Source organism: Molossus molossus, unplaced genomic scaffold (genome assembly GCF_014108415.1).
Source record: "Molossus molossus isolate mMolMol1 unplaced genomic scaffold, mMolMol1.p scaffold_m16_p_4, whole genome shotgun sequence".
Taxonomy (NCBI): Eukaryota; Metazoa; Chordata; class Mammalia; order Chiroptera; family Molossidae; genus Molossus; species Molossus molossus.
In genome coordinates, this window is record NW_023425377.1 from 81,431,805 (window position 1) to 81,453,728 (window position 21,924).

Below are 21,924 nucleotides of genomic sequence, written 5' to 3' on the forward strand. Positions count from 1 at the left end.
TGCTTGTGACTGTGTGTCATGCTCTGTTCTGTCCTTAGCCATTTCCCTGTCACAGGAACATTCCGGGGGTTTCCTGCCTCTGTGTTATACACAGCTCTGTGTGAGCTCCATCACCCCTTTTCACTGTGTCCTCAGGGTCATTCCAGAAGTGGGGTGACCAGCTCTGGCGCTCCTGGTCCTAGTCAGAAACAAGAAGAGAGACGTGGGCCCTGTGTGTCCTTTCTGGTCATGTGGGTCAGTGTATGAATTTACTGGCTAGGTAGTATAGAACAACTCTTGTGTGCCCCAAGAAACAAAGTTATTGGTGCATTCTGGGCACCCAGATGACACCTTGCACTGCCTGGGGAAAAGGGTAGTGTTAAAAAAAACAACATTAATGTTAGACCCCAGGGGCTGCTTGCTCAGCCCGACTCACCTTTTCATTTGGATTTCACAAATCCTCTGTTGACCCTTTACAGCACATCACGTGTACATGTACACATGTGTGTAAACACACACCTTGTTTTTATATTTTAATTATTTTTTATTTTTTGGTTAATCCTTACCTGAAGGTATTTTCCACTGATTTTTAGGTAGAGTGGAAGGGAGGGAGAGGGGGGAAGAGAGAGAGAAACAAGACCTCTTTCTCTCCCCCCGCCTTCCACTCTCAAAATTAATGGGAAAATGTCCTTGGATGATTATTAACATCAACAAAAATATATTAAGAACTTCCTACATCTTACAGTTTCTTCAGTGTCTTTTTTTTTTTTTTAAAGGGATCAGTGTAGATTTGTGAGAAGTCATAGAGACCCCCCCAGCTCCCCATGGGAAGTCACAGTCCACCTCTCTTATTCAAAGGCTCCCTTTTCTTTTCTTCCTCACCTGAGGACATTTTTTTCATTTTATCTTCAGATAGAATGGGAGGGAGGGAGAGAGAGAGACAGGGAGAGAGAAACATCAATGTGAGAGAGGCACATCAACTAGTTGCCCCCCCGCACGACCCTGGCCAGGGTCGAGGATGAACCGCAACCGAGGTACCTGCCCTTGACTGGAATCGAACTCGTGACTCATTGGTCCGCAGGCCGACACTCCTACCACTGAGCAAAACCAGCCAGGGCGAGGCTTTCTTTTCTTCATGTTCATTGGTGCATGTCTGTGTCACTGTCATCTATAAGGCCTTCACATGCCACATTTTCATCAGTAGTCACATAGGGACATAGAGGCTGTTTCTCTCATTTACACCCCAAGCCCCCCTCCCATGATCAGATCTCACTGCCCCCTGCCCCCCGGCCACCTTGCTGAGCTCCCTAAACCAGAAAGTGGCAGGCTTGGATGGTTGCATTCCAGAACAGTCCTTAACCCACACCCACCAACGATCGTGTTTGATGAGTGCCACAAAGCCAAGAATGCCAGCTCCACCAAGATGGGCAAGGCTGTGCTGGACCTGCAGAACAAGCTGCCCCTGGCCAGAGTGGTCTACGCCAGTGCCACAGGTGAGAAGGCAGCTGCCAGGGGCAGGGAGGAAGCCTGATCATGTATGTAGTAATTGATTAGCAACATCTGGCCTGGTGGAGTTTGCTCTCCCCAGGCCAATGATAACTTCCACAGCTTCATGGATGCTCCCCTCTGCCAACTGGCTCTAGCTTCCTGGCTGTGGGCACTTTCCTGGGACCTTCAGGTCCTGTACCTGGTCCTTAGATCATTTCTGGTGCCATGTCCCTTATCCCTTCCCAAACCTTGCTGGGTTGGAGGAGCTGATGGTGACTCCCACCCCCAACTCCCCAGGTGCCTCTGAACCCCGAAATATGATCTACATGAGCCGGCTGGGCATCTGGGGTGAGGGCACGCCCTTCCGGACCTTTGAGGACTTTCTGCACGCCATTGAGAAGAGGTGAGTGCCCCCTCCCTGCCCATGACGGGTGGCTGGAGAGCCCATGAGGCCCCTGCTCATCACATGCAGAGGCCTGATGTCAGTGTACCCAGTCCATACCCCGGCCCACACTCCTCCAGCAACCAGAATGATTTTAAAATACAAATCCTTGCCCTGGCCGGTTTTGCTCAGCGGTTAGAGTGTCGGCCTGCGGTCCAGAGAGACATGGGTTCGGTTCCCGCTAAGGGCACGTACCGCGGTTGCAATTTGTCCCCAGCCCTGGTTGGGTCGTGCGGGTGGCAGCCACTCAATGTGTCCCTTTCACATCGATGTTTCTCTCTCTCTCTCTCTTCCTCTCTCCCTCCCACTCTATCTGAACACAAAATGGAAAAAATGTCCTCGGGTGAGGATAAAAAAATAAAAATAAAATAAAATACAAATCCTGCCCTTTTTCTGTCCAGCACTTTTCATTGATCTTGGGGAAAGAGCCCCTTTCTGCTTTTCCCACACCTCCTCCCAGCCCCTTCTCATCCCAGGAAGATCAGGCAGATGGGAGCAAAGGGCCTTTACACCTGCTGTCTGCATTCTCTCTGTGCACCTGGCCCTTCCTTGCCCTCCAGGGCTCAGGTCCAGGTGTCAGCCTCTCCATGGAGTAACTCCATCACTTGATAGGACTCAGCATGTGGTTAGGCAGGTCCCTGCTAGTGCTCAGGCAGCCCTGTCTTTGTCCACAGGGGCGTGGGTGCCATGGAGATCGTAGCCATGGACATGAAGGTCAGTGGCATGTACATTGCACGCCAGCTCAGCTTCAGTGGTGTTACCTTTAGAATTGAGGAGATCCCGCTGGACCCGACCTTCGAACGTGTCTACAACCGTGCAGCCCTACTGGTGAGCAGGGTGGCCAGGGGTCTCTGACTACATGGACATATTGTGTATTTCCTCTTGGAATTACACCCCTGTCACCTTCAGCATCTGTCTTTAAAGATGCTATAGGGATTTGTCAGGTTACAGAAAGGAGGAAGCAGCCAACCCACCTGCTGAGGTCTTTGGCTGGAGCCCAGAGACTCAATTCTGTTCAAGGTGGGGATTCTTATGTGACTGTAGTGATGTGAGCACACCGCTGGGCCCCACTGCCCCTCCCATGTCACGAGCACTTTGTCCCTAGGCTGTTTCCAATGTCCATATCTCTACGCTGTGGCCTGGCCCTTGCCTTCACTATCTCCTCCATGTGTGCTGGGCTCCTGTGTCCACTCTGTCAGATCACATCCACATGAGACAAGCCCTGAACATTGGCTCTGCCTGTGCTGTATCCTTTCCTTAGACCAAGACAGGGTCTCAACCTCAGCACTACTAATATCAGGACCAGGTCATCCTATGGGGGGCTCCGTCCTGGGCACTACTGGGTGCTGAGCAGCATCACTGGCTCCCATCCACTTGATGCCAGGAAAATCCTCAGTTCCCAGTTGTGATAACTACAGATATCCAAGACATGGGCCAGTGTCCCCTGGGAGTAGGATCACTCTGGGTGAGAGCCACTGGTCTAAAGTGTCAAGAGTTGAGTGATTGCTGACAGGAGTCACTGCAGATGCCCCTTCCCCTTTCTGAAATCATGGCCTGCACGTGGCATCACGTTTTGGATTTTTAGTGTTTCTGACTGTTTAGGTATCGGCAGAACCTTTGTGTTGCTCTATGTACGATTCCCCCCACCCCCGACCCCACATTCCAGCAGGGTTAGGGAATAGCCGGGCAGTAGTGAGTTCAGCCACGTGTGGCATGTCGTTGCAGTGGGCCGAGGCTCTGGGCGTGTTCCAGCAGGCAGCCGACTGGATCGGCCTAGAGTCCCGCAAGTCCCTGTGGGGTCAGTTTTGGTCAGCCCACCAGCGCTTCTTCAAGTACCTGTGTGTTGCCGCCAAGGTGCGCCGGCTGGTGGAGCTAGCCCGGGAAGAACTAGCCCAGGATAAGGTGAGTGGTGGTTGGACCTCATGGCTGCACCCTGGCCCCTGCATTCGTGCCTGAGGGGGTGAGTTGGTAGAACTGGCACTAATGTCCATCTCATAATCACAAACAAGCCCAAATGTAGCTGGGCTGAGTCCAGAAGGACAGGGGTGAGCTGAGGTCCAGAAGGTTCTGGTCCCACCTAACCCCAGTTCCCTGTAGCAGCAGGAGCGGTCTTGCCCATAGCTCTCCATGTCCAGAAGAAATAGGACACAGAGTAGTGAGGGAGTCTGGAGAGCTGAGCCCAAATGTCGGCTGCAGTGCAGAGTTCCCTGTTGGATCTGGGTGTGTGAGGGCCTGGCAGCCAGTGGGATCCAAGGGGAGGAAGGAGGGAAAGACTGAGGCAGACTGGGTTTTTGACTGCAGGGACTTCCCTTTTGGCCCCTCTGGGGCCATGCTCCAGAGCCATGGGTGGGGGTTCCAAGCCGGCTCACCTCCACCCCACCCCCTACAGTGCGTGGTCATTGGGCTGCAGTCCACAGGCGAGGCACGGACTCGGGAGGTGCTAGATGAAAAGGATGGGCAGCTTGACTGCTTTGTCTCGGCCGCTGAGTGAGTGATGCCCTTGGGGGTGGGCAGGGTGGCTACACCAGGGCCCTTCTCACCCTGTGGCTCGCTAGGCCTCCCCAGCAGTGATCTGTAGCCTGGCCCTGCCCCATGACTTCACTTGTGGGAGCCCAGGGCAAATTTGCTGATCCCTGTCCTCAGAGACCTCAGGCCCAACTTAGTTTTAAAGCCACAAAGGTTAACTGTGGTGACTCGGGGATCAGAGGGTCAGTGGAGGGTCCCAAGATTTCAGAATGAGGCTTCCAGAAGCCTGCACCCCATGTAGAGTTACTGCTGTTTCAAGGAGGACTCCTCAAAGTTTAGGGACTGGCCTTCAGGATCCCCAAAGCCCTAAGCCTCTCTTCTCAGCCCACAGTGAGCACAGGTTCCAGCGTGGCCACCCCCTCATTCTGGCTCATTCCCCATAGCCCAGCATTACCTCCTTTCTCCAGGAAGCTGCCAGCCCCACGCACCCACCCTACCTACCCTGATCTTGGGCGTCACCAAATGTGTCCACCTCCTTGTCCCTCAGAGGTAGTCAGCTCCACCCAGCCCCATACCCAGTCCATTGTAGCAAAACTGCCTCCTTGAGACTCTGCCCCACTGTCCTCTGGACCTAATTGCACACGGGCGGACAGCATGCTCGTTCTCCTAGTGAGAATAAACTCTGCTTCTCACTTTCAGGGGCGTCTTTCTGTCACTAATTCAGAAGCACTTTCCTTCAACCAAAAGAAAGCGAGACAGAGGGGCAGGCAGTAAGAGAAAACGTAAGCATCCTCCCTGCCTGCAGCTTTGGCTTGTGGCCCTCCTGGGCCTCCTTTCCATCCTCTCTCTTGCTGCTTTTCTCCAGCCCCTCCTTTCTGAGCATCATCCCAGGTCACTCCCATTGCTCCCTCTGCTGCACAGGGTGGCCCTTTCCCAGTATCCACCTGCAAAGGTGGGCTAGGGAAGAGTGAAACCACAGACAGCCTGCAGGTAGGGCACCCAGGGGGCAATAGCACACAGTGCCCCAATCACAGGTTCCCAAGAGAGAACTGGTGGGGGCAGGCTTCAGCCACACTGCCTATTCATGAGTTGCCATGAGCTGGGCCCCAGGCCAGATCCCCACAGGACAAAAGAGCAGGGCTGGGCCGAGGTGACCCCTGGCTCCTCCCCTTCAGGGCGGCCAAGGGGCCGTGGGGCCAAGGCGTCCAGACCAGCATACGAGGCAGGAGGTGTAATCCGAATCAGTGATGACAGCAGCACCGAGTCAGATGCCGGCCTGGACAGCGACTTCCACTCCTCCCCTGAGTCCCTGGTGGATGATGATGTGGTCATCGTGGATGCCGTGGGGTTCCCTGCTGATGACCGCGGTGAGGCCTGTGACCCAGCATTTCCCCTCTTTACATATGGGGAACAGGCTCAGCGAGGGGAGGTCAGTGCCCCATGGCCAGTCAACAGCAAAGCTGGGTTCATACAAGTCTGGGGTTAGGGAGAATGTCTAGGCCCCCATACCTTCCCTGCACTTGGCTGTCCCCGAGGTTGGCAGGTATCCCCTTGTCTCGAGCACCCAAGGCAGAGTCCTGTGAGGGGCTGTGGGCAAATCACCTGGCTGGTCCCCCCTGACCCTGCGGCCCCACAGGCCCCCTGTGCCCCCCACAGCGGGACTCCCACGGCCCCGGCATCCTGGAGCGGGTGGAGCGGCTGAAGCAGGACCTGTTGACCAAGGTGTTGGTGCTGGGCCGGGAGCTGCCAGTCAACACCCTGGACGAGCTCATAGACCAGCTTGGGGGCCCTGAGCATGTGGCGGAGGTGAGCAAGAGAGAGGCACCCACCAGGACTCAGGCTCTGGTGCCCCCTGGTGACCATTCCAAATCCCTGCCAGCACTGCTAGGTGGTGGGTCCAGCTTGAAGGAGGGGCATGCCCCTAGGCCTGTGGGTTCTGGATGCGGTGTCAGGCCCCAGGCTGGACCCCCACCCCCAGTTTTCCCTGTCTTTCCTCCCTTCCCACCCAAACTGTCTCTTTCCTGGGATGTCCCTCTGGTGCCACCTCAGATTCTTTGTGGCCCCAGGTGGCTGGTCTCAAGGCAGAGTCCATGTTTTAGACCGGGGCTCACAGCCCTTTCCCTCACACAGGGCACAGGCTGAGGGTGAGGAATGGGGGGGGAGACTAGGAAACCGAGGCACACGGGACCAGCCCCTGGTCAGCCACACAGGCTGCAGCCTGGCCCTTGCCCTTGCCCTTGCCCCTGCCCTGCCACAGATGACCGGTAGGAAGGGCCGTGTGGTGTCCAGGTCTGATGGGACTGTGGCCTTCGAGTCTCGGGCGGAGCAGGGCCTCTCCATTGATCACGTGAACCTCAGGGAGAAGGAGCGCTTCATGAGAGGGGAAAAGGTATGGGAGCAGGGCACCCGTGTGCCAGGACACATGGGCAGGGAGGAAGAGCTTATGAGGGCCCTGCTGGACAGGGGAGGTGCAGGGGTCCTGAGTCCTAAGGGGTTGCTGTGTATGTGAGTGTGCTGTGCTTGGACCCATATGCCTGAGTTGGGGGACACAGGCCTTCCTGGTCATCCTGCCTTCAGTCCTGGTGGAAGCTGCCTGAGGAGACGGAAAGTGGGCATCAGTGAGGCAGTCACTTCCTCCAGGAGCAACCTGGGGGTGATCCACACTCCATTCTAAGCCTACATGGCCGCACCCCCATGTAGTCTCATCTTGCTATGTGGGTCACCCTGATGTGTTTAGGGTGACCCAGGGCATGCGAGGTACGCAGTGAGGAAGAGTAAACCACTACCCACCCCACCAACCCAACCCGTCTGCATTTCCCCAGCTCGTAGCCATCATCTCTGAGGCCTCCAGCTCTGGAGTCTCCCTCCAGGCTGACCGTCGGGTCCAAAACCAGCGGCGCCGGGTCCACATGACACTTGAGCTGCCCTGGAGTGCTGACCGTGCCATCCAGCAATTTGGTGAGCCCTGACCCTCCCCAGGATACTCCACCCCAGGATGCCCAGGCCTCCCCCCTGTCCTTGCCCCAGGCCTGTCCTTGCCTTGGCCCTGCCCCACTGGGGCAGCCCCTGAGAGCCCCCCCTGTCTCCAGGCCGAACCCATCGGTCCAACCAAGTCTCTGCACCAGAATACATCTTCCTCATCTCAGAGCTGGCCGGGGAGCGCAGGTTCGCCTCCATTGTCGCCAAGCGACTGGAGAGCCTGGTGAGTGGGCAGGCTGGGCCAGGGTAAGTTGGGTGGGAGCTGGTGAGGGGGGCTGTGGGAAGAGATCCCTGAGGAGGGGAGTGGGGAAAGATGTGACGGTTCCCCATCCCTGATAGGGGGCTCTGACACATGGGGACCGCCGTGCCACTGAGTCCCGAGACCTTAGCAAGTACAACTTTGAGAACAAGGTACTGGGGAGGTTGGGGGCCTGGAGAGGAGGGTTCATGGGTGCCCTGGCTCAGCCTCTGACCTGGCCCCTCTGCTTAGTACGGCGCCCGGGCCCTCAGCTGCGTCCTCAACACCATCCTAAGCCAGATGGAGAACAAGGTGCCCCTGCCCCAGGGCTACCCAGGAGGGGACGCCGCCTTCTTCCGGGGTGAGCTGGGGGTGTCTCCCTGGGGGACCAGTTTGGGGCCCCAGGATTGGTAGAGTGGATTTGTGTCCAAAGATCCTCTGACACACACCAAAGGGACACTAGTGGCAGAGGAACCTCGGGTGGGCTGGGGCAAGGTGCAAGTGTGAAAGCCCCCCCTTCCTGCAGACATGAAGCAGGGTCTGCTGTCGGTTGGCATCGGTGGGCGGGAGTCCAGGTCCGGCTGCCTAGACGTGGAGAAGGGTGAGTCCCCCTCACCCTCCAAGTGGGCTGGGTAGGGAGAGTGGGTGGGGTGACATAGCCTGAGGCCCTCCTGCCCGCCCCCCAGACTGCTCCATCACCAAGTTCCTCAACCGCATCCTGGGGCTGGAGGTGCATAAGCAGAATGCGCTGTTCCAGTATTTCTCTGACACCTTCGACCACCTCATCGACGCAGACAAGAAGGAGGGCAAATACGACATGGGCATCCTGGGTGAGTGCCACTAAGGGAGAAGGGAGGGGCCTAAAGGAACCAACAACAAGCACCCCACCACACACCACGCTCTCACCAAGAACGCCAAGAGCCAAGGGGCCTCATACCAATAAAGCTTTATTCATAAAATCTGCAGAGGGCATCAATTCCTACTTAACTGTCCCCAGGGTAGCTGTGCAGAGAGGGGGCCTGAGGGGCACATTGTCTGTGGTCTTACCTGGTATGTGTAGCCTATAGGTGGTGGTTGGGAACCCAGGCCACCAGACTGGAGGAGCCACTAGCAATCTAGCATGCTGGGCAAGGTTGGGGGAACCTCCCCTTCTGCGGCACACCTGAGAACATGGGATTGACACTCACCCCCCTACAAAGCCCAGAGCAATACCTGGAGCCAACTGAGCAATACTGGGCACATGGCCCCTCGGTGGAACCCTGCTCACCTTGGTATCCTCTCCCCAGACCTGGCTCCAGGCATCGAGGAGATCTACGAGGAGAGCCAGCAGGTGTTCCTGGCCCCTGGACACCCACAGGATGGGCAGGTGATCTTCTACAAGGTGAGTGGACACTAGCCTGCCCTGACCTGCCCCCTGCCCCATACCCCCACCCCCACCTCTAACACCCAAGTGCCGTGGCAGATCACTGTGGACCGTGGCCTGAAGTGGGAGGAGGCATACACCAGGTCTCTGGAACTGACAGGCCCCCATGATGGCTTCTACCTCTCCTACAAGGTGGGCAGCCCTGGGGAAGGGGGGATAGAGCTGGCAGGGGGGTATGGCAAAGGGCAGAGGTCCAGCTTCCAGCCTCACGCCCTCCCCAGCACGTCTGCTGTGGGGAACCCCACCTGGGACATACCTGCCCCAACTTCATGAGACCTCTTGCGCAGGCTCGTGGCAACAAGCCTAGCTGCCTCCTGGCTGAGCAGAACCGCAGCAAGCTCTTCACCGTGTACAAGCCCAATATCGGCCGGCAGAGCCAGCTGGAAACCTTCGACAGCCTATGCCGGAAGTTCCACCGGGTAGGGGCAAAAGCAGGGGAGGAGCCCTGGCTGGTTTGGCTCAGCGGTTAGAGCGTCGGCCTGCGATCCAGAGAGACCCGGGTTCGGTTCCCGCTAAGGGCACGTACCTCGGTTGCAGTTTGTCCCCGGCCCTGGTCGGTCCTGCAAGTGGCAGCCACTCGATGTGTCCCTTTCACGTTGATGTTTCTCTCTCTCTCTGTTCCTCTCTCTCCCTCCCACTCTACCTGAACAAAAAATGGAAAAATGTCCTCGGGTGAGGATAAAAAAAAAAAAAAAGCAGGGGAGGAGACAGGCACAAGGCCCCAGGGTACTTGTGTTCCTGGGCTTATGTATCCCTATTACTTCAGTTGTCCCCGCTGTGGCTCCTCCCTGCTGAAGCTTCTACAGCCCCCAGGCCTGCCCTCTGTGCCCAGCAGGCCACCAGGAAGGGGCTGCCAGGTTCTAGATGAGCTGACCTGGGGCATTCCAGGCCTCAGTTTCCCCGATTGTGCATTAGAAGTGTTGACGGGTCTCTCATTCAGGGTCTCACATGACTGTGTCCCCCTAGGTGTCGGCAGAGGAGGCCAGGGAGCCCTGGGAGAGTAACTACACTTTGTCGCTGAAGCACTGCAGCCACACCTCATGGTGAGGGCCGGGCTTGGACTGAGTGGGTGGGGGGCACACTACATTAGACAGTCCTGCCCCATTTTCTCTGGGCAGCTCTACTAGGGATGGTCCCCATATACCACACAGGGCCAGGGGCCCTTTGGGCATCGGGGACATCCCAGGACCCCCAGGAGGTGGCACTTAAAGAGATGAGCTGGGCTAGCATCGGGGAGGAGCCTGCAAGGCTTGGGGAGGAACCTGAGGGTCATAGAGGGTAGGTGTGTGGGGCCCTGCTTGTTGAACAGCTCTGCCTGCCTTGCAGGAACCGGCCATGCCGGCTGGTGCAGGAAGGCAAGGACTGTGTGCAGGGCCTGAGGCTGCGGCACCACTATATGCTGTGCGGGGCGCTATTGCGCGTGTGGGGCCGCATTGCTGCTGTCATGGCTGATGTCACCAGCAGCAGCTACCTACAGATTGTTCGTCTCAAGACCAAGGACAAGAAGAAGCAAGTTGGTGAGCCAGTGGACATACCAGTAGGAAGGGGTTATGATGGTTGGTGGGCTCTACACCAGATGGCCCTGACCTGCCATCCTTACTTGCCCTCAGGCATCAAGATTCCTGAGGGCTGTGTGCCCCGTGTGCTACAGGAGTTGCAACTCATGGATGCAGATGTGAAGCGCAAGAATGTGCATAGCCAGGGCTTCCCCATGCCGCCCCCCTCCCTGCGCTCACTCACGCTGCCCTGTGGCCCTGGAGAGGTATTAGACCTCACATACAGCCCACCAGCCCAGGTCTTCCCAGCGCCCTCACCCTTCACCTTTCCACTATCCCAGGATCCTGTGCCCACTCTGCTGCTGGGCACCCCCGATGTCCCAGCTGACCCCACAGCCCTCGTCCACCAGGGCTGCAATATCAACTACAAGGAGGTGCTACAGGACATGCTTCGTTCCCTCAACGCTGTGCCGACCCCGGAGCCCCCCGGCCCACTGGGCAGTGGTGCAGGGGTGGCAGGTGTGCCAGGGGGTGGGGGAGGGCCTGAGCGACAGAGTGTCATCCAATTCAGCCCCCCCTTTCCCAATTCCTAGGCCTGGGCTGTGGCCCACAGCCATGCGTTCTTCCTGGATGAAACTTATTTATCTGTAATACACCACATCTACATAGACAAGATTTTGTACCAAAGTGGGTGGTGAGCAGGGCTCAGGTCCCCCTGCCAACTACTGAGAGGAAGGGGGGCTGGGGCGTCCCTCGTCCAGCTAACCAAGTCCTCCACTGTAGTGCCTTCCTGGCCGGTGCCTGGGCAGACTCCTCAAGATGCTGCCACCCTGCCCAGTGGGGCAGCAGGTGTGCATGTCCCACTCAGGGGCTCAGGCAGGGCCTGGGGGTGGAGCTGCCCTCTGTGCCTCCCCTATCCTGCCCTCCAGGCCTGGGCAGGGCTCCCCTCCCCAGCCCACCCCCCCTTCAGGCCTAGAAATGCCAGAACCCCTGAAATATACAAAACTGGGTGGCCCCAAGAGCTGGAAACTCAGGAAACCCCCAGTTCTCAGGGCTTTTGTCTCTGGGAGGCTATCTGGGGCAGACCCCCCATTAATATATGCAATCCCCCCTACCTGCTCTCTGCTCCCTAAATTATTGCCCAGCTGCCTCTTCCAGGCTCCAGAATCTGCCTGTGGAGTTGGGAGGGGTGGGCGGCCCCTGGTTTCTATGTGTATTTATAATTCATGTGTATATATGTAAAAAGATCTTTTTTAAATATATGTGCCTTTTCACTACTTCCTGGGCTGTCTGCTCCCTTGGCCCAAAGGGGCAGTATGGAAGGACGGTGGGGGGTGCCCAGACCTGCTTTTAGGAAATGAGGTCAGGGTGGCTGCTCAGACATTTCTCTCTAGGCCATTGCTTCTGGTCACAAGGGTTCATACCACTCACTGGTCCTGTGGATGACGAGCCAGGTGGGAAAGACAGATCCACCCAATAGGGCTATTGTCCACTGTGGTCCTGGTACCAGCATTAAGTCACCTGCCTCTGGACCAGCTGAGCCAGGCTTGTGGTGACTTGGACCAGACAGTATCTGCCTCCTATCCACTAGAGACACAAAGCCCACCTGGGACCCTTGAGGTGAGACCAGTTCCTTGGACTTCTGGTGTGCAGGGCTTTGGTCCCAGTTTTCTCCCAGGGCTTCGTCAGGGCTTATTGGTTCCAGTAGGCTGGGTAGCCCAGGGACAGGAGGGTTCAAGAGCTGGGTCTGGTCTAGAAAGCAGGAGTGGACACCAGCTCCCTCCTGGGAGCTTTGGGGAGCACACTAGGCCTCTGGCCCAGGGGCAGGGAGCTGCCCCCAGCCAAGAAGCTGATAAGTGAGCAGGAGCCACCTTCTGCAGGTCCCCACCCTACTGCTGGCTTCCCCACTGGGGGTGGAGGGTCCCAGTCACTCTCCAACAATGCCACTCCCCACTGGCTGGCCTCAAGTTATTCCCCACCCTCCTAGGGAGTACTGTAAACAACTGCTCCCTGTTTACACCAAATGAGGACCATGAACAGGCTTGGGTACCTTGGTTTAGGGTCCATACAGATACCAGTCTGTTGAACAGGCCCTGCCCAGCATGGCTCTGAGCAGCCAGGGAGCAGCTTGGTGGATGCTGGGCTCAGGGTGACTGTCTCCCCTGACCCTCCTACCTCAGCCCACTTGGGAAGACCACCACCTTGGGCAGGCCCCAAACAACTGCCTGGAGTCAGGTTATAACTCTGGGCTAGGAATAGCATCAGTTAGGAGGAATTAGTGCCTCCAGGATCAGCTCTGCCAGTGCCTAAGGGGTGGGGCTGCCAAGATTAGAAGCAGGGCTGCAGGGTGGGTGCAGCAGTCCTCTGAACCTCAAGGGAACTCCACCCTCATGACCTCCCAGGAAGGCAGAAGCACCCAGCAATCCAATTTGTACGTTTTATTCCTACAAGGCGGCCAGGATGGGGGTGCCGAGCTTCGAGCCAGACCTGGCCGAGGGGCCTTCCTCCGGCAGGGGTGCACGCCGGGTTTTCGGGTCTGTCCCACCAGTGGGCTGGTTTTTAGACAGACTGTCATAGGTGCCGGGTGGAAGGCTCCGAGGGGCGCGGGCGGTGGGCTCGGATGGGGTGCACGCTTGTGGAGCTAGAGGTAGCAGGGCAGGTCCTTTTCTATGATCTGTGGGGAAGGCAGGGTTAGAATACCTTTTCCCGTGGTCCCACCCCCATTGGGCTCCCTGGAGAAGCACCTACCAGGGGCTCTTCCATGGGACCATACCGCTTCACCACGCAACCATTCTTGTCAATGAGGAACTGCCAGGATAGGCGGTATTAGCACAAAGAGGCCACCATGGGACCCCTGTAAGAGGGCTGGGGGCACTGCACTGGCCTTGGACACAGTCCTGGCCTGTTCTGCCCCCCAATGCCCTTCCTTACCTTGGTGAAGTTCCATTTGATGGCACTACAAAAAAGGCAAGAAGTTATAAGGAACCCCATGGCAACTGTAGCGCGCCCCCCCCCCCCCCCGTCCCTGGGGGAGCCATCCTGCCCTACCCTCCCTTCCCCCAACTCACTTTCCCAGGATACCCTTCCCCTTGGGCTGGACTTTCATCCACTTCCACAGAGGGTGGGCATCATCTCCGTTCACACAGATCTTGCTATACATATCAAATTTGACATTATAGCCTGCAGCGAACTCTTTGATCTCGGCATTAGTCCCTGGCTCCTGTGGCAAGCAGGGATACTGGGGTGAGTGGGGAGGAGAGAGTACCCCACTGTGGTCCCCACCTCCACAGACCAGACCCTACACACCTGCCTCCCGAACTGGTTGCAAGGGAAAGCCAGGATCCGTAAACCGCACTCAGCATATCGGGCGTGCAGGTCGACGAGCTGAGTGTAGTTTACGTCTGTTTTGCCTCATTGGGAGGCCACGTTGGTGACGATGCACACAAAGCCCCTGGAGGTGGGATGGGGTAGTCAGAACCGCTGACCTTCCCTCCGCCTACCCCACCAGGCAGGTAGGTACCCACCGGTACTTGTCCAGGTTAACCATGTGCCCGTCGATGTCCTTGGCTGAGAATTCATGCATGGACTGAGCACAGCGCCAATCGTCACGGGACGCGCACTGCAAAGCAAGGGGGCACTGAGCGGCTGGCGGACCTCGGGATGCCCCACTCGTCCAGCCCGTGGTCCCCACGGTAGAAGGAGATCCCAGGTGGATCCTTGCTGAGAAAGATACGACCTTAGGGCAAGAAAAAGGTGAGGGTTTCTCCTCCTCAAAGGCAGACGCACCCTACGCAGCGGGGCGCATTTAACCGCAGACACCGAGGCCCAGGGAGAGTTGGGGATCCCGCCAGGTGCCCCAGTGGGTGGTGGGCGCCGCCGGCGAGTGTGGGGGCCCCGCGCGCACCGGATCTTGATACTCCACACAACAGTTACTCTCCCAGGTTGCGGGCTGTGCCTGCCCCAGGTTCTCAGGGCAGGGCTCCTTTCTCCGGGGACGTGTCCTCCTGCGACAGTATGCTGGAGCCTTCCGCCGCCCCGGGGCTCGACGGCGCCGCCGCCTGCCCAGCAACCGGCGCCGCTGCCTGCAGCGGCGCGGAGAGCCGGCGGCTGCGCGGCCCATGCCAACCCTTCTCCGGACGCACCTATGCCCACCAAGTGCCACATCCGGAGGACAAAAGGCCCGGTAGCCAGGGCTCCCGGCCGCCCATCTGTGACGCCACCAAACAATGTCCCGAGGCGTACAAGGCGGGGGAGGGGCGGTGACGCCCCGAGGCGCGTGACCCCGGATTAACCAGCCCAAGGGGCGCCCCCACTCTCCGGGCCCCAGCCTGGGTACCAGTGGCAGAAGACCCCAAAGCTGTACCGACGCAGCAGCCTCTAAGCGGTGCGAGGGTCCCGACCGCTCAGCCCTTCACGCCCAGCCAAGACTCCGAGCCAGGACCCCGCCCGTACCCCGGCCCGCGGGCTACCCACGGCCCCCACGGCCGCCCCGCGGACGCCCAGGCCAAGGAGCTCCCACCCAAGGTCACTGTGGCCCTGCGCGCTACGATGGAGGCCGCGCGCCCGCCCCAACGGCCTGCCGGCCCGGCCTCCGGCGCCGTGCTCACCATTGTGCTGGCCACGCCGGGAGCGGCAAGAGCACCGCACAGAAGTACAGGCTTCAGCAGGCGGCACAGGCGGCTGAAGCTCATCACGGCGGCGGGGGCACCAGGGAGGCAGCGGCTCCTCCCCTTGCCGAGCCGACCAATGGACGCGCGCCGGAGCGCCTCGCCTCGCCTCCCCCTAGGGCACGCCCACCAGCGCCCTCATTGGTCGGCTGTTTAGGTGCTGTGACGCGTGACAGCGACAGCCATTGGGAGGACGGGGTGAGGGGCGTGCGGGGGCGGAGCCGGAGTGGATCACGGTTTTGTTGTAGTCTGTGACTAGGCATGCTCGCTGGCGGGTGGGCGGCCGCCTTCACGCAAGCGGCTCGTTAGTGGCCGGTTGACAGTTATCCGGGTAGTTGACCATAGCGCCACGGAATGCACGACAACTTGAGAAACTACTGGAAACCTGAGGGGAGGGGTCTCGAATTCGCAGAAAAATCGCCCCATGCTCATTGAAAACTGGGAGTTTTGTTTTTAATGTCAATAAAACCAGACTGAGGTCCAGACACCCGTTCTCTCGGGACTGGGGGGGCGCTTGGCACCATCTCTGGGCACCCAGCGAGGGCCTGAGGGTCACCTAGCGGCGGGTGCCCCTGTCGGAGCAGGTGCACCGCTGCCGCAGTGTCGTCCATACCGCGCAGTGGAGGGGACTGGGAATCACAGTCCTTGGGGACTATCTCTTTAGCCGCCAATATAGAACAGGCTCTGTGGGATCCCACCCCCACAGAGAACACGCTGGACCGCCCAGGTGTGTGCTTACAAGGAAAAACAACCCCAGAGCGACAGCGACGTCTTCCCTTCTAACGTTACAGGCAGGTGTGCACACAGCACAAGAGGGGCCCCACGTCCGGGCTCACAAGTCCTGATTGTCGCTCAGGGTTCAGGCACTTGGCCACAGAGAGCAGAAAAATGACCCACCGCATTCTTGGGACCTAAGTCATGGAATTCCACAGCAGGCCTGGCTGCCCCCATCCCCCAGCTATGACTGGATCTTGACCTTTGGACAGCAGGGTAGTGCAGCTTTTTTGTGTTCTGTCAACATCTTATCCCTTTCTTGGACCCACCCATGAACATTTCTGCAGAGTCAAGGGGTGGGGTCAGGACTGGGGGCTGGGTTCATTTTGGGGAGCGGTTGAAACCCCTCCCTCTGCCCCTGACCTAGGCCTGTCACAGAGGGTAGAGCAGGGAGCTTAAATGGGCGGAATTGGGTGGTAAAGGCATTGGAGGGAGAATATCCCCCCCACTCACGCTCAGGTTGCTACATTTCTATTCTTGCACAGTGGTCCTCACTGTGGCTTTTTCTCTCCAGCCTGGCCACCGTAGGCGGAGTTCTCAAGTTCTGGGAGTGATCTCTGGGTGTGGAGGCATTGTTTCAACTGGGCCTCCTCACTTGTCACAAACATTCCCACCCCCAACCCCCTCCATTTCCTCCCCTTGTCAGCACTGGGTATCCCGGCTGGTCTGTCTGTTAGGAAAACAGTTTACACTTCTGTTTAAGTTGTGATCTGTTGTTATTTGCTGTTATTCATTTCAGAGTTGCCAGAAAAACAGCATAGGGAGAGACCCCCAGGGAGTGCACCAAGGGTGAGAGATGGAGGGTGGGGTCTTCAACCCATTCCTGACCTCTTCCCAATTACATAGGAGATTAGAGCAGGGGTGGGGACAAGCCTGTGGGGCCCCAGCTAGCTGCCCAATGGGGAAAGTCCACCGCAGGCTCTGGGAGGGGTTTGCCTTGGGGGTTTCACAGCTTTTGCCAAAGGGACACCATTTTACAGATGGATTTCATGAGGTCTTGGTGAAGTCTCAAAGCTCCAGGGAGGTGCTCCTGTGGTAGCTGAAGTCTCCCAGCCAGGAGGGTGAGTTGCCCACTGGCCAGAGACCTTTCCAGAGTGGCAGCCAGCTCCAGGAAAGACTGGACAGGGCCTATCCTGTGGCCTGATTTCTTCTTTTTTTAAATTGGAGATAAAATTCACCATTTCAACAACTTTAAAGTATGCAATTAAAGTGGTTTTTAGCATATTTACAACATTGACAATCACCACTTTCTAATTTCCATTCCATCACCTCAAAAGAAACCTTGTCCCCATTAGCAGTCACTCTTCATCCCAGCAAGCCCCTGACAACCATTAACCCACTTCCTGTCTCTCTGGATTTGCCTGTTTATGGTAAATGGGAACACTGGCCCCTTCCCATGCTCCAACACCTGCTCTCATCCTGTGGGAAATATAGCGAAGGCCTTCGTTAAGCAGACTGAGAGACCTTGGAAGCCTGGCCAGCTCCCCAGTCAAGAAGAGTGTTTTGATCTCACACAGCTTTTGCATGTCCCCCTCCTCCTGCATGCCCTGTTTTTCTCTGTTTTCTGTACTCTATAAAACCTTGTCTTTGGAAAGTCTGGGTGGCAGCAAAACACCAGCGTGTGCCTCCCTCCCCCATGCCCTCAGACTGGATGGGACTTAGCTGTTCAATTTCACAGAAGTCCTCCAGGTTATTTCTTTGGAATCCAAGAACAATATGCTAAGATTTTCTGGGACAACAGCACTTTGCATAACAGCCTGTTCTGGACATTTTACACAAATGGAATCACACACTCTGTGACCTTCTCTGTCTGGCTTCTGTCACTGAGTGTTATGTTCTCAAGGTTCATTCACGTTGTAGTGTTAGTGCTTCACTCCTTTTCATAGCTGAGTAATATTCTAGTGTGTGGATGGACCACTTTCTTTATCCATTCATCCCTTGATGTACTTGTGGGTTGTTTTCACTTTTTGGCTTTGTAATGCTAAACAAGTTTTGTGTGTGCATATGTTTCCTCCTTATGTACCTAGGAGTGAAACTGCTGCTCACATGGTAACTCTGAGGAGCTGCCAGACTCTTTGCCACAGTAGAAAACAGTGTGTGGGTTGGGGCCTGATCTCTGGGCCTCAGGCTCTACTAGAGCATGGTGGAGGGTATGAAGGAGCAGGTTGCCACTCTGTGTCCTTGGTGCTGAGGCCACATGGTCACTGGCAGGACCGAGGTTCTCTCTGGAGTCCTGAGGCCCATATGCTCTTGTGAGTCCTTTCTCCTGTCAAAACCCATCCTGACCTGCTCATTCTCCAACTTTTATTTGTTTGTTTTTTGTTAATCTTCACCCAAGGAAGATATTTTTTCCATTGATTTTTTAAAATTTATTTATCTTCAGGTAGAGAGAGAAGAAGAGAAAGGGAGAGAGAGAGAAACTTCGACATGAGAGAAACACATCGACTGGTTACCTCCCGCCCAACCCTGACCAGGGCCGAGGACGAACTGCAACTGAAGTATGTGCTCTTGGCTGGAATCGAACCCGGGACTCATTGGTCCATGGGCCGATGCTCTACTACTGAGCCAAACCGGCCAGGGCTCTATTGAGTTTTTAGAGTGGAAGGGAGGGAAAGAGAGAGAGAAAGAGACATCGATGTGAGAGAGACACATCGGCCCTGGCTGGTTTGGCTCAGCGGTTAGAGCGTCGGCCTGTGGTCCGGAGAGACCTGGGTTCGGTTCCCGCTAAGGGCACGTACCTAGGTTGCAGTTTGTCCCCGGCCCTGGTTGGGTTGTGTGGGTGGCAGCCACTCGATGTGTCCCTTTCACGTCGATGTTTCTCTTTCTCTCTCCCTCCCACTCTATCTGAACAACAACAACAACAAAATTGAAGAGACACATCGATTGGTTGCCTCCTGCACACACCCCCACTGGGGCTAGAGATGAACCTGCAACCCAGGCAGGTGCCCTTGACTGGGAATCGAACCCATGACCCTTCCATGTGGGGAGAGAGTGGTGACGCTCTAACCACTTAGCAACACTGGCCAGGGCTCACTCTCATGCTCCTCTTTGCATCTAGTCACATCTCCAATTCCTTGCCTCCTGCAAACCTGCCCCATCCAGGTGTTCATCCCTTCCTTGAATCTGTTCTCATGATCATGAACAACACAGTGTCCACTTGGCTAAACCTCTGCCCAGTCCTCAGGCCTATTCAGACACACTGCTTGGTGACTTTGATGGCTGCTCCCTACTCCTCCTCCAGACATCTTCTTCACCTGGTCCCAGGACACCTGGTAAATTCCTGCTACCCTTTATTCTATGTAAGATCACTTATATAACGCCAGTGTTAGGCACTCGGTCATTAGCCAGGTCACCCTAGGAAATGGGTACTGTTCTTGGCAGGGGGGAGGGAGGTAATGAGGCACAGAAAGGTTAAGTAACTTGCCTTGGGTCACAGAGCCAAGATTGGAGCCCAGGCAACTGGTCCAAGGTCTACTGCTCCCTTTTCTCCTCCTGGCCTCTGGTCTGGCTCTGGAAGGCTCCCACCTTCAGTCTCTACCGTGTGCCCTTGGTGCCCACATGTCTGTCTCCACTTGGAGCTCACCTTGAATTCCAGACTCCTATCCTCCTCTCCCCAATGTCTCTCCTTGGGGTCTCAACAGAGCCCCCTAAGCTCTACACATCAAAGATCCCTTCCCTATCTTCCCCCTGAGTCTTTCCACTCCAGTCAGGGCAGCTCTGTATTCACTCATCTCATGCAAATCCTGTGTGTGCTTCTTTCAGGACACCTGGACCTGGACCACTGCTCCCCACTCTCCACACAGGACATCCTCCCCAGCCCTCTCCCTGGTCTCCCTGAAAATAAAACCCAAACTTTCAACAGGGCCTCCTAGATTTGACTCACCCCACCCTTTGACCTCCTCTCCTACCCTGCCCCCACAGGCCTCCTGTTGCCAACCAGGTAAGGTGCAGCCTCAGAGCCTTGGCACATACTGTACCCTCTGCCTGATACACTTTCCTCCAGACAGCCCCACCTCCCTCCCTCTGCTCTTTTGGGCCTTTGCTGGAACCTCTCCTTTCCTTTCCTAACCTCCTGTCTGACACTACAAACCTTCTATTTCCCATAGTCGGCCTAGCTCTTCTTACAAAACATTGTCACCTTTTCACATTATCATCTATTATGTTCACTATGTCTATTCTGTCTCCTCCTGGAATGTAAGGGATGCTTGCCCTGTGGTTGTTCAGTAAATATCTGATTGAATGAATGTTTTACTGATTGAGAAGTTACTGATGGCCTCCAACGTGGCTGGGGCTGGACTGGGTGAGCCTCCGTATGAACTCAGGGAGAGATCCAGCAGAATCAGGATTGGCACTCAGGGGACAGGAAGGGGAGAGGACAGAGGTAGAAGCATGTCATAAGCACTAGGAGCTATGACAACCTCATTCCAAGCATGTTGTTCCTTTTTAAAAATTTTTTTCCTTTGTTGATTTTACAGAGAGAGAAAGGGAATGGGAGAGATAGAAACATCAATGAGAGAGAACATTGATAGGCCACCTTCTCCATGCCCTCCACTGGGGATTTCCCCCACAATCCCAGCATGTGCCCTGACCAGGAATCGAACTGGTGACCTCTTGTTGCATGGGTTGATGCTCAACCACACCAGGCCGGCTGGAGTCATTCCTTTAGATTCTCAGTTGATCCTTTTATTTTTTTAAGTTTGTGATTTTTTTAGAGAAAGAAAAAGGGGTGGGGAGAGAAACTTTTTTTTTTTATCCTCACCCGAGGACATTTTTTCATTTTTTGTTCAGATAGAGTAGGAGGGAGAGGGAGAGAGAGGAAGGGAGAGAGAGAAACATCTACATGAAAGGGACACATCGAGTGGTTGCCACCTGCACAACCCAACCGGGGCCGAGGACAAACTGCAACCGAGGTACGTGCCCTTAGCGGGAACCAAACCCAGGTCTCTCTGAACTGCAGGCTGATGCTCTAACCGCTGAGCCAAACCAGCCAGGGTGAGAAACTTATTTATTTTCCACTTATTTATGCATCCACTGATTAATTCTTTTTTAAAAAAAAAAAATGTATTGCCCTGGCTGGTTTGGCTCAGCGGTTAGAGCGTTGGCCTGCGGTCCTGAGAGACCCGGGTTCGGTTCCCGCTGGGGGCATGTACCTCGGTTGCAGTTTGTCCCCGGTCCTGGTTGGTTGTGCGGGTGGCAGCCACTCGATGTGTTCCTTTCACGTCGATGTTTCTCTCTCTCTCTCTGTTCCTCTCTCCCCCTCCCACTCTACCTGAACAAAAAAATGGAAAAATGTTCTCGGGTGAGGATAAAAAAATAAAAATAAAAATTTATTTATTGATATTAGAGAAAGAGGAAGGGAGAGGGAGAGGGAGAACGTGGATTGGCCGCCTCCTGCATGCCCCCCACTAGGGATTTGGCCCACAATCTGGGCATGAGCCCTGACCGGAAATCAAACCGGGGACCTCTTGGTGCATGGGGTCAACGCTCAACCACTGGGTCACACAGGGCCAGGCTGATTGATTCTTCTACGTGCCCTAACCTGGGATCAGACTGGCAGCCTTTGCTTATCCAAACATGCAATGCTCTAACCAACTGAGCTACTCAGCCAGGGTGTGATAACCTTCTTAAATGGGGACAGTTTATGACGGAAAAACTGAGGACGGGACCATTAGGTTGCACATGGCCCAGAGCCAACTGAGAGGACCACCTACGGCTGAATGAACAAATACCTTTGGAGGAGCTACTACGCAGCCCCACCGGTCCTGGTAGGAGAGCAGACCCCTGGCCCGGTCTAGGCCTTAGTTTCCCCGCCCTCATTTTTCTCCTTCATGCCTATCACAATTCTAAACTGCCGCCCAGAGGCGGGTGTTGAGAGGAAAATTTAACCAGAGAAGCCATGCAGCCGAAGGCACGTGAGCACTTCGGAGTTGCGAGTGGGCGGTGTCGTTTGCACGTCTCTGGCGCAGCCAACA

The 21,924-nt window shown here is 56.2% G+C and overlaps 2 protein-coding genes across 7 annotated transcripts in view; one reads left to right on the top strand and one right to left on the bottom strand.

The window, feature by feature from the left end:
- Nucleotides 1–12,484, top strand: part of SBNO2 (strawberry notch homolog 2) — a 56,530-nt gene extending 44,046 nt beyond the window's left edge. For all 6 annotated transcript variants that reach the window (XM_036241642.1, XM_036241641.1, XM_036241640.1 and 3 more), the window contains 21 exons: nucleotides 1,354–1,472; nucleotides 1,765–1,870; nucleotides 2,584–2,737; nucleotides 3,635–3,811; nucleotides 4,299–4,396; nucleotides 5,075–5,157; nucleotides 5,551–5,742; nucleotides 6,012–6,181; nucleotides 6,633–6,764; nucleotides 7,198–7,333; nucleotides 7,465–7,577; nucleotides 7,694–7,765; nucleotides 7,845–7,953; nucleotides 8,119–8,193; nucleotides 8,279–8,422; nucleotides 8,879–8,973; nucleotides 9,055–9,147; nucleotides 9,303–9,434; nucleotides 9,982–10,058; nucleotides 10,342–10,532; nucleotides 10,626–12,484. In XM_036241642.1, coding sequence (XP_036097535.1) covers nucleotides 1,354–1,472; nucleotides 1,765–1,870; nucleotides 2,584–2,737; nucleotides 3,635–3,811; nucleotides 4,299–4,396; nucleotides 5,075–5,157; nucleotides 5,551–5,742; nucleotides 6,012–6,181; nucleotides 6,633–6,764; nucleotides 7,198–7,333; nucleotides 7,465–7,577; nucleotides 7,694–7,765; nucleotides 7,845–7,953; nucleotides 8,119–8,193; nucleotides 8,279–8,422; nucleotides 8,879–8,973; nucleotides 9,055–9,147; nucleotides 9,303–9,434; nucleotides 9,982–10,058; nucleotides 10,342–10,532; nucleotides 10,626–11,104 — 2,947 coding nt within the window. In that variant the 3' untranslated portion in view covers nucleotides 11,105–12,484. The remainder of the gene's footprint in view (nucleotides 1–1,353; nucleotides 1,473–1,764; nucleotides 1,871–2,583; nucleotides 2,738–3,634; nucleotides 3,812–4,298; nucleotides 4,397–5,074; nucleotides 5,158–5,550; nucleotides 5,743–6,011; nucleotides 6,182–6,632; nucleotides 6,765–7,197; nucleotides 7,334–7,464; nucleotides 7,578–7,693; nucleotides 7,766–7,844; nucleotides 7,954–8,118; nucleotides 8,194–8,278; nucleotides 8,423–8,878; nucleotides 8,974–9,054; nucleotides 9,148–9,302; nucleotides 9,435–9,981; nucleotides 10,059–10,341; nucleotides 10,533–10,625) is intronic.
- A 450-nt stretch (nucleotides 12,485–12,934) lies between these two features.
- Nucleotides 12,935–15,245, bottom strand: GPX4 (glutathione peroxidase 4). The gene is made up of 7 exons (XM_036241645.1): nucleotides 15,119–15,245; nucleotides 14,036–14,130; nucleotides 13,818–13,962; nucleotides 13,580–13,731; nucleotides 13,443–13,467; nucleotides 13,260–13,319; nucleotides 12,935–13,185 (listed from the first exon to the last, which is right to left on the bottom strand). The coding sequence occupies exons 1-7, from the start codon at nucleotides 15,200–15,202 to the stop codon at nucleotides 13,153–13,155; spliced, it is 594 nt and encodes a 197-aa protein (XP_036097538.1). The 5' UTR covers nucleotides 15,203–15,245; the 3' UTR covers nucleotides 12,935–13,152.
- Nucleotides 15,246–21,924: the final 6,679 nt, after the last annotated feature.